Source organism: Ammospiza caudacuta, chromosome 8, assembly GCF_027887145.1.
Source record: "Ammospiza caudacuta isolate bAmmCau1 chromosome 8, bAmmCau1.pri, whole genome shotgun sequence".
Classification (NCBI taxonomy): Eukaryota; Metazoa; Chordata; class Aves; order Passeriformes; family Passerellidae; genus Ammospiza; species Ammospiza caudacuta.
Window position 1 is genome coordinate 33,029,209 of NC_080600.1, and position 17,853 is coordinate 33,047,061.

The following is a 17,853-nucleotide window of genomic DNA, read 5'->3' on the forward strand; positions in this document are numbered from 1 at the left end:
TTTTCAAATTAAAAGCAAACAGAAGCACAATCAAATGAAAATAAACCAAAACAACCCACCACGGCTGCCTCTAAAAATCAATTTCACAATTAAAAAAAGCAGACTTCCATATGTTTATGAATATGGGGCAAAGATTTAGCTACATTTCTATAGGAAACATAAAAGTAAGCCACAGTGAAACAACACACACAAATGCAGCAAACATTTTATAGGGAAAATGTAAAGGGCAATAGCAAGACAGAACTACTCCAAGCTAAGAGATAATCTTGTGCTAGCCTGCTTTCCACAGAACTTATCTAACTTTATTTGTGCTGGGAAGATACTGATCTAAACAGTAACCAATCAGATAATTTTAATATTTAGGCTAGTGACAGCCAAATATAGCAAATGAAGTTAAAGTAGGACATAAGTCCCAGAAAAGATAAAATGAGATGCTGTAATGGGAGGAAAGAAACCAAAGGAACAGTTGGGAGAGCAAGTGGAGCAATGCTGAAGACTTGTACAGCACAGAGAACAGAGCAGGTTTGAATTCTCAGTGGACATGATTAACTTGATACAGTGCAAAGGTAGGGCAGAGGTGGAATTGCTTCAAAAAGAGAGCATACCCTGAAGTGAAATATTATACCAAGAAATTTCTGCTCATTAGAAAAAGATATTTAGGTAAATGCACACAAAAAGGAAGCCAGTGTCAGGGGAAGATAAAGACACTGAGCCACGGGGGGGACCCAAGGAGATCCCAGAAGTGTTTGCAACCAGGCAATGAAACATAAAATGAAGTAGGTGCAGGCATAGCCAATTCTGTGGGAGCACCATCTGAGGACTGTGTGAGCCCTGCTGCCCCAGCCTGTGCCTCATCCCAGCTGGAGCCTGCCTGTCCTGGTGCTTGGAAGGTGCTTCTCACCCTGCCTCCTCCTCCTCCTCCCTCCCGGTGTCTTCCTGTGCACTGAAATGGAGCTCCAAGGGTGACTGGAGTCAGAAACATGGGCACAGCCAAGGGAAAGGCACAGCCATGGGGAAAGGCACAGTGAAGAGGAGGACTGGCCCACATTGACCTAGGTGAGAGAATGAGGGAAGCTCAGGGAAGAGGTGGAGAAGCAGAGTCAGGGAATTGCAGCTTTGACCTTTCGTTTTTGAGGGCTCTCCATAGGTGTTGCAGGTTGAGCAGTGTTTTTATCACCAATCCTAGCATAAATTCAGCTCCTGGACTCTTCTGCTTCTTCTGTGATGGAAATCATAGTTCTGGTGTCCTGAGGTTGGGTTGGGCTGTCTACCTTCTCTATGGGGTGACTTGGGGCAGGCTCTGCAGTCTCCCCTGTGAAAACTCTTTATTGCTTTCCCAGAACAGAATTATCAGCCATCTATTATGCATAATGGTGTGGCCAACTCTGAATTCTCTTTTAGTAAAATCACTCAAATTCTTCTCCAACAAAAGTAGCTTTTTTACTGTAACTCCTTTTAAAAACTCTTTTGTATACTTTGAGCAGGAACATTACACTACCTTTGAATTACTGCATTTCTTGACTTACTAAAACACTTTGGTATCAATTATATTTTTCTTGTCTATCCAGGCTGTGTGTTCTTCTGTTCTCCACTTTAAGCCCAACCTGATGTTCTCACACCCTTTCTTTAAAGGCAGCACACAGGGAAATCCCTCCCTGACTTCATGATGATTTCTTCTTGCTCAGGGTTAGATTAGAGGTCAGAGGTTTGCCTGCACTGCTGGGAGCTCTGCTGCTGAGCAGGATCCCATGGTGTGTTAGATTCTGCAGCAGAAGCCCAGAAAGAGAAAATCCTGCAGCTAAACACAGGAACACAACTGTATTTGTGGCCACATCAATGTGTTTCTTTTAGACTTTGCAGAAGCAGGGGAGGGGAGCTTCTGAGCAGCAGGCCATGGTGAGAACCAGCAAGCAGTAATGTTCATATTTTTCTAAAATAGTTTTTTTTCCCATCCAATGACAATATTTTTCAAAGCCAGAGGGAGGGCACCCTTCTCAGACCCAATGTGCCTCTTGGCTACCTCAGTTAGGCCTTTCCCTGCACTTCTGCCCAGCAGCTCCTCTGGCCTCAGGCTGCACTGGGGCACAGGGCCAGGCCCAGGGCAGGCAAGCTCTGCCTCAACAGCACCTGCCTGGGGTAGCAAGGTGGGGAATGGGATTGCTCACAGGGGCACAGAGGGGCAGCTGCTTGTTCTCCATCCCTTCAGATAAACCCAGATCACTTCATAGTCTCCCTACCATTGTCTGGTTATGTGGATATGGATTAACAGGGAGATGGATTAAGAGCAATTAGTGAGCAGGAAGGAAGCCAGAAGTCAGTGAGAAGTGGGGCAGAGGAAAGAATGATCAATGATTTTATCCTTGTACAGCACCTCGGTTTTTTGTAGCTTTTTCAAGTGGTATTCATCTTTCCTATTTTTAATCATCAAAAAAGTTAAGCATCTATGTGCATAGGCTCCTTCTACAGCCTGTGCTGAAGGACAAGGTAGGATCAATGTTCCTGCAGGACTGTAATTATGTAAGACAGGAAGGATGAACCACCTTGCTGAAGTGCCACTGATGGCAAATAGGACACCTGTCCTGAACAGGATTTAAGCTGAGGGTGACAGATCCCTAACTCTCTTAATACTTTTCCCAGAGCATGGGTAGAAGATACAAGAACAGATGTGGTTTGTCCCATTTCTGGTCTTTTAGGGAGCATTTGTATATTTGAGAAAAAAATCAGGGTGTTACTAGAAATGCTGCTCCATACTTAATCCTCAGCTTTGCAACCATCACAGAGGGGACCAGGTCCAAACATTTATAAGGACCCCCTACATTTCTGTAACACAACTTGAGCTTGTAACTTCATGGATATAGTGGATATAGTACTGCTGCAAGCCCTTCCACTACTCAGCTGCCTATTTGAGTAAGCTTGACATCTAAATGTTTTCATCATTTGTTTCAGAACAGATCACTGATGTAAAACCAGAAGTTATGTCTGTTGAAATGCAGCTGACAGCCAGTGGTCAGGTACAGGATGAAACCTTATAAAACCTTAATTCTCAATCAACTACCAAATTCATAATAGAGGTTCACCTATGAATAATACAGTGCAAGGGCACAAAGGATCTAACTGACTGTACACTCTGTGCACTGGCACAATGTTACATGAAGGAATTCTGCTTTCAGGCAGAAAAATGGCTGGTGGCAAACATTGACCAGAAGGTGGCATTAGACACATTAAGTTTTTGATATTCAAAGCTGCACTCACTCCACATGCAGCTGCTCTCCTGAATACCTAAGAACACCTTTGTCTTCGTTTTTTCAGCCTTTTATTGTTACAATAATCCAAAATGTTCTGCATACCCTCTGGGAATGAGTCGAGATGCTACATTTTATCACAAAATAAAGATGCCTACAAATTCTCCAGTAACTGGGCTAATTCTATGTGAAAACCACTGTTAAACACATATCAAGACATTATTTAGGAATTCTCTCCCTTGTTAAAAAAGGAGTTCTTCTAGGTCATTCCTTTCCATCAAATGGCTGCAGCTCCCAGCCACCTGCCCTGAAAGCTTCTGGATGAGATGCTGGCAAGCACCACACAAAAAGCACTGATGAAATGGACAAAGGCAATACCTCACTGCTCCATCATTGCTGCTACATCACTTTCCCCCCCAGGAAATCCAAACAGTATCTCGTTCATGGCAATGCAGACAAATTCTATTACTGAGCTGGCTCAAGATCTTTATTCCTAGCAAGATTAATTTGTAATTGCTTTAAGCCTAATTAAAATTAAGATCATATTAAAGGTTCACTAGTGCACTTGATCATTGCAAAGGAGATTATAAATTCAAATAGTATTGGGGATCAGGGATAACGCAGTGCTGAATGGATGTGGCATTTTTATCAATAGTAAAAATTTGTTCTTTGTGCTTTAAATTACTGACTGCTGCAACCTTACAAAGTGCTGAATGTGAAACTAATGATTTGCTTTAGGAGTACAAGTATGAGCTAATGTAGTGCAAACAGTAAAAGCTGATCATAGATTCTCCATTTGCATCTGTACCAACTGCAGAGCATACACTTCCAGTTGAAGGGTATCATCCTTTTGTTGGAAGCTACTATCCTGCCCCACTCTGCCTCCTCAGAATTAACTTAATTAGCAAAAATCCATTCTTTAAATTGTTGAAGACAGCTGGGTTTGCCAGTTAGGGACAGGGGAATGCTCATACAAGTTGTTGAGCTGGCAGGTCAAAAGAGGTGACAATATCTGGTAGGAGAATGGCAAAAGGGTTCCAGCAGCAGCAACTCCACTGTCTGAGCAATGACCATTGCAAAATTCCTTTGGAAGGGCCTGACAGTTTGAGATGCACAGCAGTGCCTTAGCAGGACATGCACGGCTGAACAAATGAAAAAGGGTAATTCAGACTCCAAATACAGACCTTGCTGATTAAATAAAGAAGGACACTATTTACAGCAGGAGACTGGGAATCAAGAGTCCTGAGCCCTACTCTCACACTGCTGCTGCCTGCCTGTGTGACTGTAGGCCAGGCACTTACAGCTGAACCTTCTCAGTAAAGCAGGATTAAAAACATCCTCACAGCCCTGGAAAGCACCATGAAACCTGTGAATGGTGTGCACTCTAAAAGCAAGTATCATAATTAAAGTATTTATTAAACCAACAGGTGAAGCCTATTCACTACCAAAATATGAGTTCCTTTGCTAGCTCTATATACTCATTAACCAAATGCATTTTATGGAACATACTGCTGTCAGAGTAGACAGGTCAGAGTTCAAGAAAGTTCTGAAGTAGACAAATTTGAGGTGGCTGCAAGACAGGTGGTTGTATGGAATCAGGCAGCTGATTGAACTCTGATCTATGAATCAGACAGCTGATTGATAGCTCTCCAAATGTCTGCAGCTTTTGTACTAAAAAGTCGACGCAAACAGTGAAGAAAGTTTCTGTGCTGAGAAGGTCTGAATGTGGAGTGGAGGAAGAAGGAAGTTCCACAGTCAATTTGTTAAGATTTCCTAGCCCTTAATTAGTCAGTTAAATAAAATATTAAGTAATGTGAAGCTTGTATGTAAGTGGTACCTGTCCTGGACTGAGCGTAACAACATGGGCTGTTGAGTTCCTGAACTCGGGAAAGCGTTTCAGATCAGGGTTGGCAATGTTGACTTTGCTGAATATGCTGGATTCCTCATAAGGGATCCTGGTAGGATAAAGGAAACTGGTGTCACCAGGTGGGAAGAGGTGCCATCTCTTCCTGAAAATAGAGAGAAGACAAAAATGTATTCAGTGCATGTCACTTGCAGCAAAGAACTAAAGGCAGTAGCAAGGTTTTCAATAAAACATAAATCTGCCTCGCTGTGTGAATCTCCTACGCAGTGAGAACACAGCCAGTGCTTACAGGCTGTCTCCTGAAAGTGTTTTTAAAATATTCCACTTTTTAATTTTTTAACTGAGAAGATTTACAGCTTCTCACCAATCATTTTTAAAGGCAGATAAAATTTAAAAAACCTCTCCCGTCTGGTTTCTTCTTCCTCTTTTTTACATGCAGCATTTACAGATGCTCAGAGCATTAAAAATTGCTCTATAAACTAGAAGAAATAGTTTTGTTACAGACAATGTATTTTTGTTCACTGAATGAAAAGCTTTCAAAATCTGTATTTGTTTTGAAAAGAGGGCATTGTGTGTTTAAGATGGCAACAGCAAAAGGGTGTAGACATTATCTTCTGTTTCCTTATATGGCTGTTAGTCATGAACCCCTCATTTTTAAAAGTCACCTTGATGTTTCTATGTCAAAGATGGAATGAATAAAAACCAGATACATCCATAGAAATAAGTATCCTTAAACACCTGTATTTTTTTGTGTTATCAGTCTCACATGAGGAAAATGTGGCTGGTTGTGCATTTAAGAACTTACTGGTGTGACTAAATGCCAGATGGAGCAGGACAGGGTTGTTCTGCTCATGAGGGCACTCATGTGCCACGTTGCTCCTACATGCCCAAAGAAGCACATGAAGGCACCACAGTGCAAAGGCCAAGCAGAGCTGGGACCACACTTTGTCCTCAGGAGCTAATGTCTCTATTTCACTTACATAGACCAGATCAAAGAGAAAAAAAGAATATGCCAGAACTGGTGGTGCCCATTTTATGGGCATTATAAATTAAATATCTTAGCAGGTACATATGGTATTTAAAAATAGAAGTTTTAAATGGCAGTACTTTAGGTGATAGAAATAACCAGAAGGAATACACAAAGAGAATTTATTACATTTAAGAGGTGCTAGACAAATAGTGCAACATGACCAATACACTAAGCAATGGAAAAGTAAAGGCAGCACTTTACAGCACAGCTGGAGCCCTTGTGTAGCTCTTCTCTTTTGTTTTGGACTCTAGAAAGGGCTTTTCTTTGTTTCCTTTCCCTTGGCACTCACTTCTTGAATTTTGTCTACTGCTTCTGGTTGTCAGTTCTAAGTCACAGATCTGAAAATGGGCGCAAAGCAACCAAAGGGCACGAAACCAAAAGGGACAGGAACAGAAGAGATAGTCAGAACTACAGAGACCAGCACAGATGCAAGTGCCATAGGCTGCTGATATTTCTTGGTAATTACCAAAGCAACTGCTGGATGCAAGCATAAAACCACTTCTCCTGAAACTCAAGCCTTATTGCAACTTTATTTTGCCCTCCAAGCTAGATCCTCTGAGGGGGCAGAGAATGACTAGGTTAGGAGGCTCAGGGTTAATCCTGCAGGCTCACGGCAAAGCAATATCATAAAGCAAAAAATTAAGAAGCCTAAGGGATGCAAGGAGGAAATTCAAGATAGCAACAAAGGGCTAAGGAGCTGTCCCTGGCTTTCCTGCAAATGCAAATCTATTTAAGTTTAGCATAAGCTTATATTCTGGTACAAAGCCTGTCTTGTTTGTGAGTCTCAAAAGGGAATCTTTCTGCTCTGAGGAAGCACAGGATTCACAAGCTTGTGGAAGTTTGCAATCTATTTACAGGCTTTGTTCTGAAGAGAAAACAACTTTGTCTTTTCAGGCTGTGTAAGGGCTTTGGATTTCTTTCCCTGAGAGGAAAAAGGATTTTGGTCTACTTGAGGGGGAGGAAGTGCCTTGGGAAGGTGGACAGAATTGCTGCATGATGCTGGAACTCTGGCTCAAGTTCAACATCTGAAGGTACAGATCAAAGAGGCTTGGCAGGTATTGTGTCTGCTACATCACTGTACTTATTTAGTACACCCAGTATTTAAGTGGATCCTTAGAAGATTATGGCATTTAAGTCTCATGGTTTTCATTGAGATTTCTGGCTCCTGAATACACTAAAGTGTCTGGACTTCAATGCACAAGTGATCTGAAGTCTACAGGATTGGCTGCAGCACAGCAGTGCTGAGGGAGGCTTCTAGAATGTCTCTGCTGCACATCCACCCAAGGACCTCAAGGCTGTTTGCAAACATGAATGAAAATCCTACACAGAGTTACCCTTCTTAGGGATAAGATGATGACAAATTCATTTACCTCAGGCCTTAAAGCCAGTCAGCATGTGATGCTGCCCAGCTAAAAGGCAACACACCTGACTTCCAATCCTGCACCATAATCACACCACCACCACAGTCTTACTGTTCTATAAAATGGCAGAGTAATTAATCCCATTGAAAAACTCCTAGCAAATTTCTCCTTCCACTCTCTACTATCAAACATAGAAAGTGTGTGCAACTTGTTCTGTTACTCTAGCACTACTCTAGCAATAATAGATAACAATCCAAAAACCAAAAAAACCCCACCAACCCTGAAGCCAATATGTAAGGAAAAGAGAAAAAAAAAAAGAATGCGGGAAAAAACCAAAGACAGCATGCAAACAGGCAGAAAGATACAGCAACAGCTACATGCTTCCAAATGAGTTTGGAGCCTCAAATGTCCCTTTCAACTTTGCTCACAGCTGGCTGCTCCCATCCTGATGGTCCCCTTTTAAATTAACTCTAGCAGGCTATTAGAGCCTCTTGCACAGACAATATTGTAAAAGTCTAAAGTAGTTTATTTCTATTTTGTTTAGTTTTTTTTTTTTTTATTTTAACTCTTTTATCTCCTAATTCCAAATTCCTGAATTCATAACTACTAGGCAAATGAAAGTGTTTATAATTGGACCATATTACACACAGACTAGAAAATAAAATTGTGTCAACTTCAGAATGCCCTGAAGTTCTGCCATTTCCTGTAGAACAGTTATGATGCTCTTCAATCATTGAGAAGTCAGAAAACTGAAATAATCAGGACGTAGAAATAATACTAAAAAGAGTCCAAAACTAACTTTATGCACAGTATAGCTCTCCCCTGTATTTACTGTAGGTATGTGCACTTGTTACCTTCCTTGTACTTGCAACACTAAGTTGCAACCGTAGGAGTCCAAGTGGCAGGGGGTGTTTGCTCCTTCAGAACCAATCCACAGTGTGCTCTCTTTTCCACTTCTTCCAGGAAAACCAAAGTCAGACCACCTTACATCCTAGAGCAACAAAAAGGTTTATTTATGTAAGCTGTTGAACTGATTGACATCCTATCCTTAGTTCTGAGAGTCTCCTGTCTTCTCCTTCCATTGCTCATCACTCTTTATCCACTGCAGCTGTTTTTCCCTGGTTGGGTTCTGGAGCATTCTGTTCCCCTTCCTCCAAAATTCTCATCCTCACCTTTCATATCATGCAAGTTACTCCTTTGCTCTACAGAAGGGCTGCCCAAATTCTCATGGCCATATGGGACTTCTTTTTCTTTTCAAACACTCTTTTTTATCTTTCTCCACCCTTAACCATCCACCCAAGCTCAGGATTGCTTTTAGAAAACTTCTTATGTATGGCATTTAAAAAGAGAATGAAAGGAAAGAAGAAAAATCCCTATTCCCTTTTCAAACAATTGATAATCTATGTGGAATTTTTGCTCTCTCCTTGCTCCTATTTCAGCTTTCTCCATGTAGTCTGGGAACACAGACTTTATCCCATCTGTGACCCAGTGTTATGCCAGGTTAAGTTTCTTATTATTTAATGGACACAATTGCAAATGCAGAGGCAGTGAACTTAAAACAACTTGATGACAGGGTAAGGAAGGGCAGAACAGGTGTACACATATTATGAACACAGTGCTGGATCTTTCCAGTCTGTTGATCCTCCCACAAGCAATCCCTTGGGGCTGACAGTTGGGAAGAGGCACAGTGAGGCATTTTTCAGACAATCCAAGGGGTTTGCAGAATGGTTCTGTGTAGCTTGGCTAAAGCTTTCCCATGTATCTACAGCTCTCCCTGCCACCTGCAGGGCCTGATCATTTGTTTATTGGAAAGCACTTGAGGAATACTGGCCAGAGATACTGGCACCTTTTGGCTGGAGCCCCAGACTGAGCCTTAGGAAACAGAGATTAAATTTCTGGCTTCCTCATGGTCTTGGGCAAATCGCTTCATCTCTGAGTTTTATTTTTCCCATCTTGAAAAGGAAGATAATGGTATTTGTTCCATTTCAGTAAAGCACTTTGGGGTCATTCACATCACCTAACTTTAGGAACCTAATTTAATCTTGGCTCCTGCTCTAGTCAAAGCACTCTCAATCAAGCCTTGGAAAAGCCTCTCTCTTTCTGCTGTCTATAAAGAGAAAATGGGAGTCTAGGAGTCCTAATTTAAGTATGTAAGCTTGCTGCTTGCAGACAGGTGGATGACTATCCTTTTTTAAGATCTATGGATGAGGAAAACGACAGCTAGACATTATAAGGATGACTTCACCACGACACTGCATCAGGAGACCCTCAAAGTGAGCGATAGCCTTCCCAAAAATTAGGTGTTGCTAAAGATTCTGAATTTCAGAGTTATTGATTTTAAAGATATCATTTGAAAGAAATGCAGAAGTGTAATATAAACATTTGTCAAAGACAGCAAATGATCAAAAAGAAAAAGTTGCTCCTATAGATTTCAGCAGGCATAAAATTTGGAATTCAATACAACTATTTCAGTGAAAAAGTTAAGCGTAGCACCATTTCTACACTTTAATCTCACACCTAAATAGTTTTTATATTTTGTTACAATTTAAGTGAAAAGAAAGCACACATAATCAATATCAGATTTAAAAGAACTTTTTGAAAATGCTCCTGCTGTAGTAAATAGTTGAAGTGATTATGGGTAAAATAGTTTTTAACCAATGAACTGAAAAGGAACTGGTAGTATTACTGAAATCTTGTCACACTGGGTTCCTTTTCTACAATAAAAAGCCAGAGTAAGAAGAAATGCACTAAAAGGTGTTCCAACCATAACAGATGGCACATTACTTGTGATATATATTTATTTCATTTGCTGCTTATAATGAAGTTAATCTGTACCCGTATGTCACTTTAAAAGGTCTCATTTCTATTTAAACTTCATGCATGTATCTTGCTCCTGATTTATATCTCAAATTCTGTAATGAAATATCAACTGAACAAAAAATGTAAGATGCTAGATATTGCTCATAGATTAGAATAACGGAATCATTACCTTAGCCCACACAACTGTAAATGATAAACAGTGCAATCTAAATTTCAAACAACTTCTAAATGGCCCTATTAATCACTATAAATAACAGTGCAGTTGGCCTTCTTTTCCCCTTCAAATAACCTCACATAAATCTAAATAAAATCTAGAAGGAAAAAAAAGGAGTTATCATCAAATTCACACAAGAATTTCCACAAAGAACTCCTTTGGCTGGTATAAATTGTGTAGCAGTATTTCAAAAGCCATGTGAGTGTGGAACTGATGGAGGCATTTCTCTCCCATGCCTGTGAAAATGGCAGATGACACACACCATATTTGCTTGCATAACACCACCAAGTCTTTCCTTCCCAGATTCTGCTTCTCAAAAAAATTCATGGCATAACCATTACGTGTGTCTGTTCTAAAAATGCAGTACAATCTGTTGTGTGTTAGGTCAGGTGATCAGGTTGTGGCATGGCACCTGCACAGAAATACAACTCCTGAAGCCTCAACTTTGTTCTTGAATGGGGGCAAGGGAAAGAAAGAGGCAGAAAAATGGTTGTTTCCTTCAAGTGTGAATGAAGCAGAAGGATATTCAGGACTTCTGAGCTGCTATTGGCCTGTGCTGGAAGACACATGGAAATGCTGTCTGTGGAGGCAGACAAAGAGAAGACCAAAGAACAACTATAGACAAAGTTATGCAAAGATCTGGGGAAGCCAGAAACATCCCTGGAGCTCCCAGTTTAGTTCAGACAACACAAACCAGCCCAAGGTTATGTGATGCTGGTTATGTTTCAGTGTGCTCAGGAAGGGAAGGGGGAAAAGAAAGGTAAGATGATCTCTGTGCCCAATCCTTACCTTCCGGCCCAATGGAAAGTCGGAAAAGTCTGAAGGTCTGAAAAAAGACTGATCACTGTAAAACATCAGTTTTACTGGCACAAAAGAATAAAATACATATGAGGAACATGGGAAATGCTTTCTGAAGAAATAATTAATTTGAAGGGGCTTATCAGTTCATATTCATTGTCACCCCAGTGATACAGTGATTTTACAGGCAATTATGATTCCATTTTCCCCTTTCAAAGTATAGAAATGAATAAGGCTTTACTTACTCTTTCTTTATATCTTTTGAAGAAGTATACCTTTTGTATAGCTGTCCTTAATTTTGCCCTCTTACAATTTGCAAGGAGAAGTAGCAAGAATGTAGATGAAGCAAGACATTGAAATAGGAGATAGGCACAGAGAAAATAAAAGGAAATACCTTGGGTAGCTGTCCTACTGTGTATGGTAATTGCATACTTCCATGGACAGGTTATTTCCTGTATTTTACTGCCTCCACAGAATCTCTCCTCCTCACAAACAGTTAATCTAATTATATTAAGGAAAGGAGCTAAGCTACTTAATAAAATGAGCCACAAGGCAAAACATGGAGCAAAGCCATGTTACAGCCTTGTTACTACAATGAAATACATGCCATCAATCCTCCCTCCTGAGTGGAGCTGTTCATTTGGGCACCATTTGGGTGTAAGGTGGATCTGGCCTAAATAGGAAGAGAGTGATGCCAGGCTGGTAATTATTTTTTGTCACTTGGAGTGGTGTTTCTAAATTTATAAGGAGACTCAGAACTTTGATGGCTGCCACTTGGCAGATTTCAGTTTGCCTGAGAGCTAATAGCTTTTCTTTCAGAATTTTAAAATAAGTGGCCAAAGGAGCAGAGAGGGATAGCAGTAGAAGCTACGTTAGATAATTTGCAGTGGTTCAACTAGGAAGAGATAATATTAATGTTTCACCTGGAAAATTTCTGGCTTGTCTTCAAATATCCTGGCAATGTACTTGTAGTCAGCATAAGCCCAGTATTTGGAGTAATCGTAACAACTGAATGGTCCAGAGAGACAAGAAGGCTGCCCACAACTCCAAGCCAAAAACTCCTCAAGTGTAGCTTCCACATAGCTACAGCTGGTTTCAAACTGGGGAACTAGAGCAACAGAAGAAAAATCAAATATTACATGAGCATTGAGCACAGAATCAGTAAAAATAATACAGGTTCTCTCAGCTGTGGTTAAATGGAACATCAGATACAAATCTGACTAGGTAGCTTGACTCTGGTCAATAAAATGGTTCTCATGACCTAACTCATAAGTAAAGTCTGAGACTATTGCTTTTTCATTAAGGTTTAATTGAATGGCTCTTACCTTGAACTTGCTGTGAGACAAAAGCAGACCAATAGTTAGTGTTGTTCTTCAGCACAGTAACTCAATAACACACCCAAGTTCACAAAAGAGCTTTGCTTCATCTCCCTTCCTAAGTGTGAGGTGCAAATGTGCACATCAAGTATTTCTGTATCCTTCATTTTGTCTCCATAGATTTATGCAGATGGACATGTTCATCTTACCCTTTCCCTGAAGCAATGACCAAGCCAGTGTGGTCATGCATAGAAAGTGAGGTATGGAGCCACACACATGCTGCCAATGATCCATCTAAAATGCTATGTGGCCTTATTTTTCATTTGGGGCTGACAAAAGCATATTGCAGTGTTCCTTGGCAGACACAGAAAGTGTTTACCAGCAGGGTTTTGCTCCCAGCATGCTTTGGTCAGGCTGACTGATACAGCCTTTCAGCTCAAGGTCAGGTCACTTGGAAGGCCTGTAAGGTAGCCCACATCACAGAATATTTTAATTGCAGTTCATCAGAGATCTTCATTTCCTGCCACCACTAATTGTGCCATCTTCAAAGAGACTTATCCAGTGTTAAAAAAATATTACTTTACTATAACTACTACTGAGGAAAAATTACTGCAGCCTGCATGAATGACAATGACAGAGCTGCAATTTAATCTTGTGTAACTTGCAGAGAGCTGCACAGAAATGGGATCCTTTCACTGCTGTGCAGCAGCAGCTCTTGGTTCTTAACCACTTTCATTTCGTTACTGCAGCAGTTCTCACAGAGTCTCATACAGCTTTTACAAACCTTTATCACTATTATTTTCCATTGTAGTAGCATAGGTAGTGGTTTCCTTCCCACTACTATAAAATCATTACCTAAAAGTGTCAGTGGATGGGCTCCCTACCTAAGGACTGCATACAAGACATATAAATCACTTGCAAGTCACAAAATCACAACCAAAACCCTCTGGTTTGCATCCCATATCTGTGTTGCAGTCCCTCTCCTGATACCCAGGTTTTAATGCAATGTTTATCATTTTACTATAAGGTGTCTGGCAGAAATATTAGACAAAAGAGGCACTAATGAGGGTGCCTCAATATCTGTATTACTTTCATGAGAAAAAAAGAGGACACTTTTTCATTTCATGACACTCTTAGGACACTGCATATTTTCCAAGATAACTCAGAAGCAAATGTTTTAAAGGCAAGAAATATGCTCTTTCTACCTCACAGCATATTTCACTCTCAGTTTCATTAAAAAAAAATCCAACTATGAAAGGCAAGACTATCTTGTAGAATGCAATCTCCTCAGGGCAGGGCTCTTGGTTTGATTGATACCTTATTCAATACCAAGGTGTGGGTGGTTATGGAAAAATAAATAGTAATAAAAAACACATTTGGGCAATCTAGACAGTTTGCTTAGATGGGTTTGTAGGTTGTAGGCTGCAACAAGGGTGAAAATGTTAGCAATGAGCAACAGAAAGCAACAACATTATTAACCAGTTTGCTAATACTTAATGATTTAAAGCTGAGGGTGTTTAGTAATTGACAAATTGCAGATTAAGCCATGCAAGTCTAAAGTAGGCTGCCAGTTCTGTCTGATGACATGCTACCTGAAGGCATAACAGTCCTCCTCTTTCCCCTAATACCACAGATGGAAATTGGAGGGAAGGAGAGAAGGAAAAAGTGGGTTTCAGAGAAGCAGCTCTCCTCCTTAGTTAAGGTTTGGTTCTGACAGTTGCCAGCATCTGTTCTTAGAGTGTTTGCAATGTGTACTAAGGAAAATGTAGACAAAAAAGGTGTAATAGCCTTAGAAAACACCTAAAGCTCCATTAAGAATGCAAGTGAAATATCTTCTCCTTTCTTTAAAGAAAATCAAACCCCTATTCACAGCTGCTGGGGAATTAAATAATCCAAGCAAGGAATAGCCACTTCATACTAAAACAAAGCACAGGCATACTCACAAACAAAAGAACCTGGCCATGCACATCCAAGTCCAATAACCACTTCATATCTCAGCTTTATGCAACATTTAATCTGTGTACAGTATTTGTACTGTATTTCAGCCTCCTATTCAGCTACTGATTCTGCAGCCACCTTTGCAGTCTCCCTCTATATCAAACCTCAGAGATCTGAATTCTTTTGCCATCCTTAGTGATAAAACCTCTTGGCAAGATGGTCAAGTTGCAGCCCTTTCCTATCCAACTGCACATCTGACAGCATCAGCTCTATCCAGCATCAGTGAGAGAGAAACATCCTCCAGAGATCCTGTGACTCAGAAACTGATTAACATGACAGCTTCTTGTTCTCTCTGGCTTCTTCACAGTAAACTCATTGTTGATTCATTTTACTATGCAACCACCAAAAACAGTCAAAACAAAAAATGGCTGCATACAGAAGTCAGTTCTGTGTAAGTTTTCTTCTTACTTTGTGCTGGTGTGCTCCAAGTAGCCATCAGACACAATGGCTGTAATGCCACATTTTCTCTGTCAGAAGCAAAGCTTCTGAAGCTTTGGCCTATCCCTTATCCCACATCAGAAAAATAAATCTTTTAGTGTGGCTGGAACCAGATGGGTAGGGATTTCCTGATTAATAGCATCTTCACTGTTCTTCTAATGAACTCTGGTACTCTCTTTGAAGGTATCTTTTGTCAATGATTAGTCCTCTGATTGTAGTTTTTTCCCTTTCTTATGGACACAAACTGTTTAACTTCTGTAATCAGACAGAATACTATAAAAAACACACTTAGGTACAAATAATATATGCAAATAATACTGCTAGCTCTCACATTTTTCCATATTTCAAATGTGCCATCCACATTGGTATGCTTCAGAGGTTACAAACTAGTAAGAAAATCAAATATAAAATCCTTGCAACTCCCACCAAGTTGCCCCATTTGCAATTCTCACTTTTGTACATTAAGGAATCTTCAGCTTGGGAAACCCATCCAGATGCAGATGTGGCACTAAAGAAAGATGAGGAATTGCTGTGGTAAGAGATCTCCATGAATTTTGAGTTTTCCAGATGAACCTCACTTAAATAACCTCAGAAATTCTGAAGCTGCCATTTCAGAGTGTCACCAGATGTGCCTTTAAGCAGGAGAGTGGATTTTTTCTTTTGCATTTCCAATTCCATAGTAGGAGAGGTCCCACCTAGTCTTAAGGCAATAAACCTCTTGGGGATATGGAAGGAATATTGAGAGAGAGAGATCAATGCAATTTTAGTTGTATTCTAAAACACAAATTCTGTTCTCTCTCTGAGCAGATGACTGGCTCCATTTCACCTAGGAAAGTTAGCAGGAACAATAAGAAAGAGAGGCCCTCATTAAAAGTAGTTTTAAGCATGCAATAGTGAGATCAACCACCTTCCAAATGACAGTGGCACATGGAATGTATTACATTATTTCAGACTCTGAGATGGCTTGGAAAATGGCTTCACTAATATATTCGTATATTGAAAATTTTTTATGGCATCACAGGTCTCATTCAGTTACAATATAACCCCTGAAGGCTGTACCAATCTCCTCAAAGACAATTCCAACCAACATTACCACATAATGGAGGCTCCTGGAGGCAAAATGATTTCTGCACAGGGATAAATGCCTTTAGGAAAAAGCAAAATGCAGTTAGATGCTTCAAGATATAAATTCCAATTTAAATCCACTCTGTATCTCTAGTGACTACAAGTTATTGTTAAGTGATGACTCTTATCTACTCAGTTGGTAGCATCAATCTGTGACTTAGCTACATAACACTCCATCAGTCCCATCAGAAACTCTGCCAGTTGGAACATCCATCTGGCTCTCAAAAAGTGCCTACTAATTAATGGAGAGTAGGATCAAAACTACTCTTTTACCTGGTAGGCCTTGTGTGTTACAACTCAGATATGTTAACAAGGTATAAGGTAACAAGGTATATAGGCAACAAGGAAAATATCATTTATATATATAAAATATATATAAATATATATGCTACACCTTCTCTATTGGCAATGGGATGCATTTCACAATTAGTGCAAGAATTAGGTGGTACCTCACTGAACTACAGAGATATTGCTATGAAGATGTGTACCAAGGTTTTAATTCTACACCTCAGTTTTTCCATTTGTAGAAAGTGAGTAAATAATATCTGTTCCCCCCAGGAATGGCACAGAAATCATTAATCCATGCTGGTAAAGTGCTTTGAAATCCTAACACACCAAGCATTTTCCCTCTAACACTTCTGTTTCATCACTTCTCTTGCAAAAATGGAACATGAAATAACATGGTCATGATGCTGTGAAGAAAGCAAATTTCACAGTGTTAAGTAAGATAGTATGATGTAATCCTACCACTTTCACTGGAACTAGCAGACCCTCATCTGGAGTCTTTGTGCAGACTCTGCATTCCAAGAAAGAGGAAGTCCAACTGAAAAAGGTTAGAAGACTACAGAAAGAATAATTGGGTAGGGTCTAAAAGACCATAACATATTAAATATTTTTAAAGTGGATTTTTCTGGCCTAAGGTTTAAAAAAAATCCTAAAGGTAGTCAAGATACTTTATAGGCAGAAGGGAGAAAGTGCATGGCAAAATGTATTTAGGTATGTTGTTGGGAGGGCAAAGGCTGTAAAGGGCAGGGATAAAGCAGTGCAGAACCTTTCAAGTAGATAACAGATGGAACATGTTTCTTCTGTCTTCCCCCCATGGTATGAAACTCAGTCTGTCCAAGGACTGTGTGCCTACAGACAGAGATGAAGTTGTAGTATTTAAAATCCAGTTGGAAAATTGTCTTTCTTCCATGGCATGTTCGAAGATGTATGAGTGAACCTGGAGGGTTAGCAGTGAAATTACTGCACTGGTGTCAAATGATTTTCTTAATGCTTTATACTTCCATCATGTCTTCCATCACAGGACCTTAAAGTACTGAAAATCACCTAAATCTTAAAAACCTATGGAGGAAGGTGAGAATTACCACCATACAGATAAATACCCCAAGTCTGGCTAATTCCTTAACACAGTCAGGCTTATGGATATGGAAGCTCAGCTCATGTGAACAATCTAATCATGTGTAAGACCAGGACCAAACACACACACGACAAAGCAAGGAAGGAACACTGAGAAACTTGATTCTTAAATGCTGGTGTTACCCACCACACCTCCTACTGAGAATAAACACATGAGAAAGAGAAGGGAGAGTTCTACTGCTGGCCAGATCCCATTCCTAAAAACAAAGCCTGCAATGAAAAGCAATA

The 17,853-nt window shown here is 40.2% G+C and overlaps 1 protein-coding gene across 2 annotated transcripts in view; it reads right to left on the reverse strand.

The window, feature by feature from the left end:
* Positions 1-17,853, reverse strand: part of HSPBAP1 (HSPB1 associated protein 1) — a 38,371-nt gene that overhangs the window by 7,881 nt on the left and 12,637 nt on the right. For both annotated transcript variants that reach the window (XM_058809629.1, XM_058809628.1), the window contains 3 exons: positions 12,253-12,437; positions 8,352-8,488; positions 5,080-5,251 (listed from right to left, as the gene is read on the reverse strand). In XM_058809629.1, the coding sequence (XP_058665612.1) occupies positions 5,080-5,251; positions 8,352-8,488; positions 12,253-12,437 (494 nt within the window). The remainder of the gene's footprint in view (positions 1-5,079; positions 5,252-8,351; positions 8,489-12,252; positions 12,438-17,853) is intronic.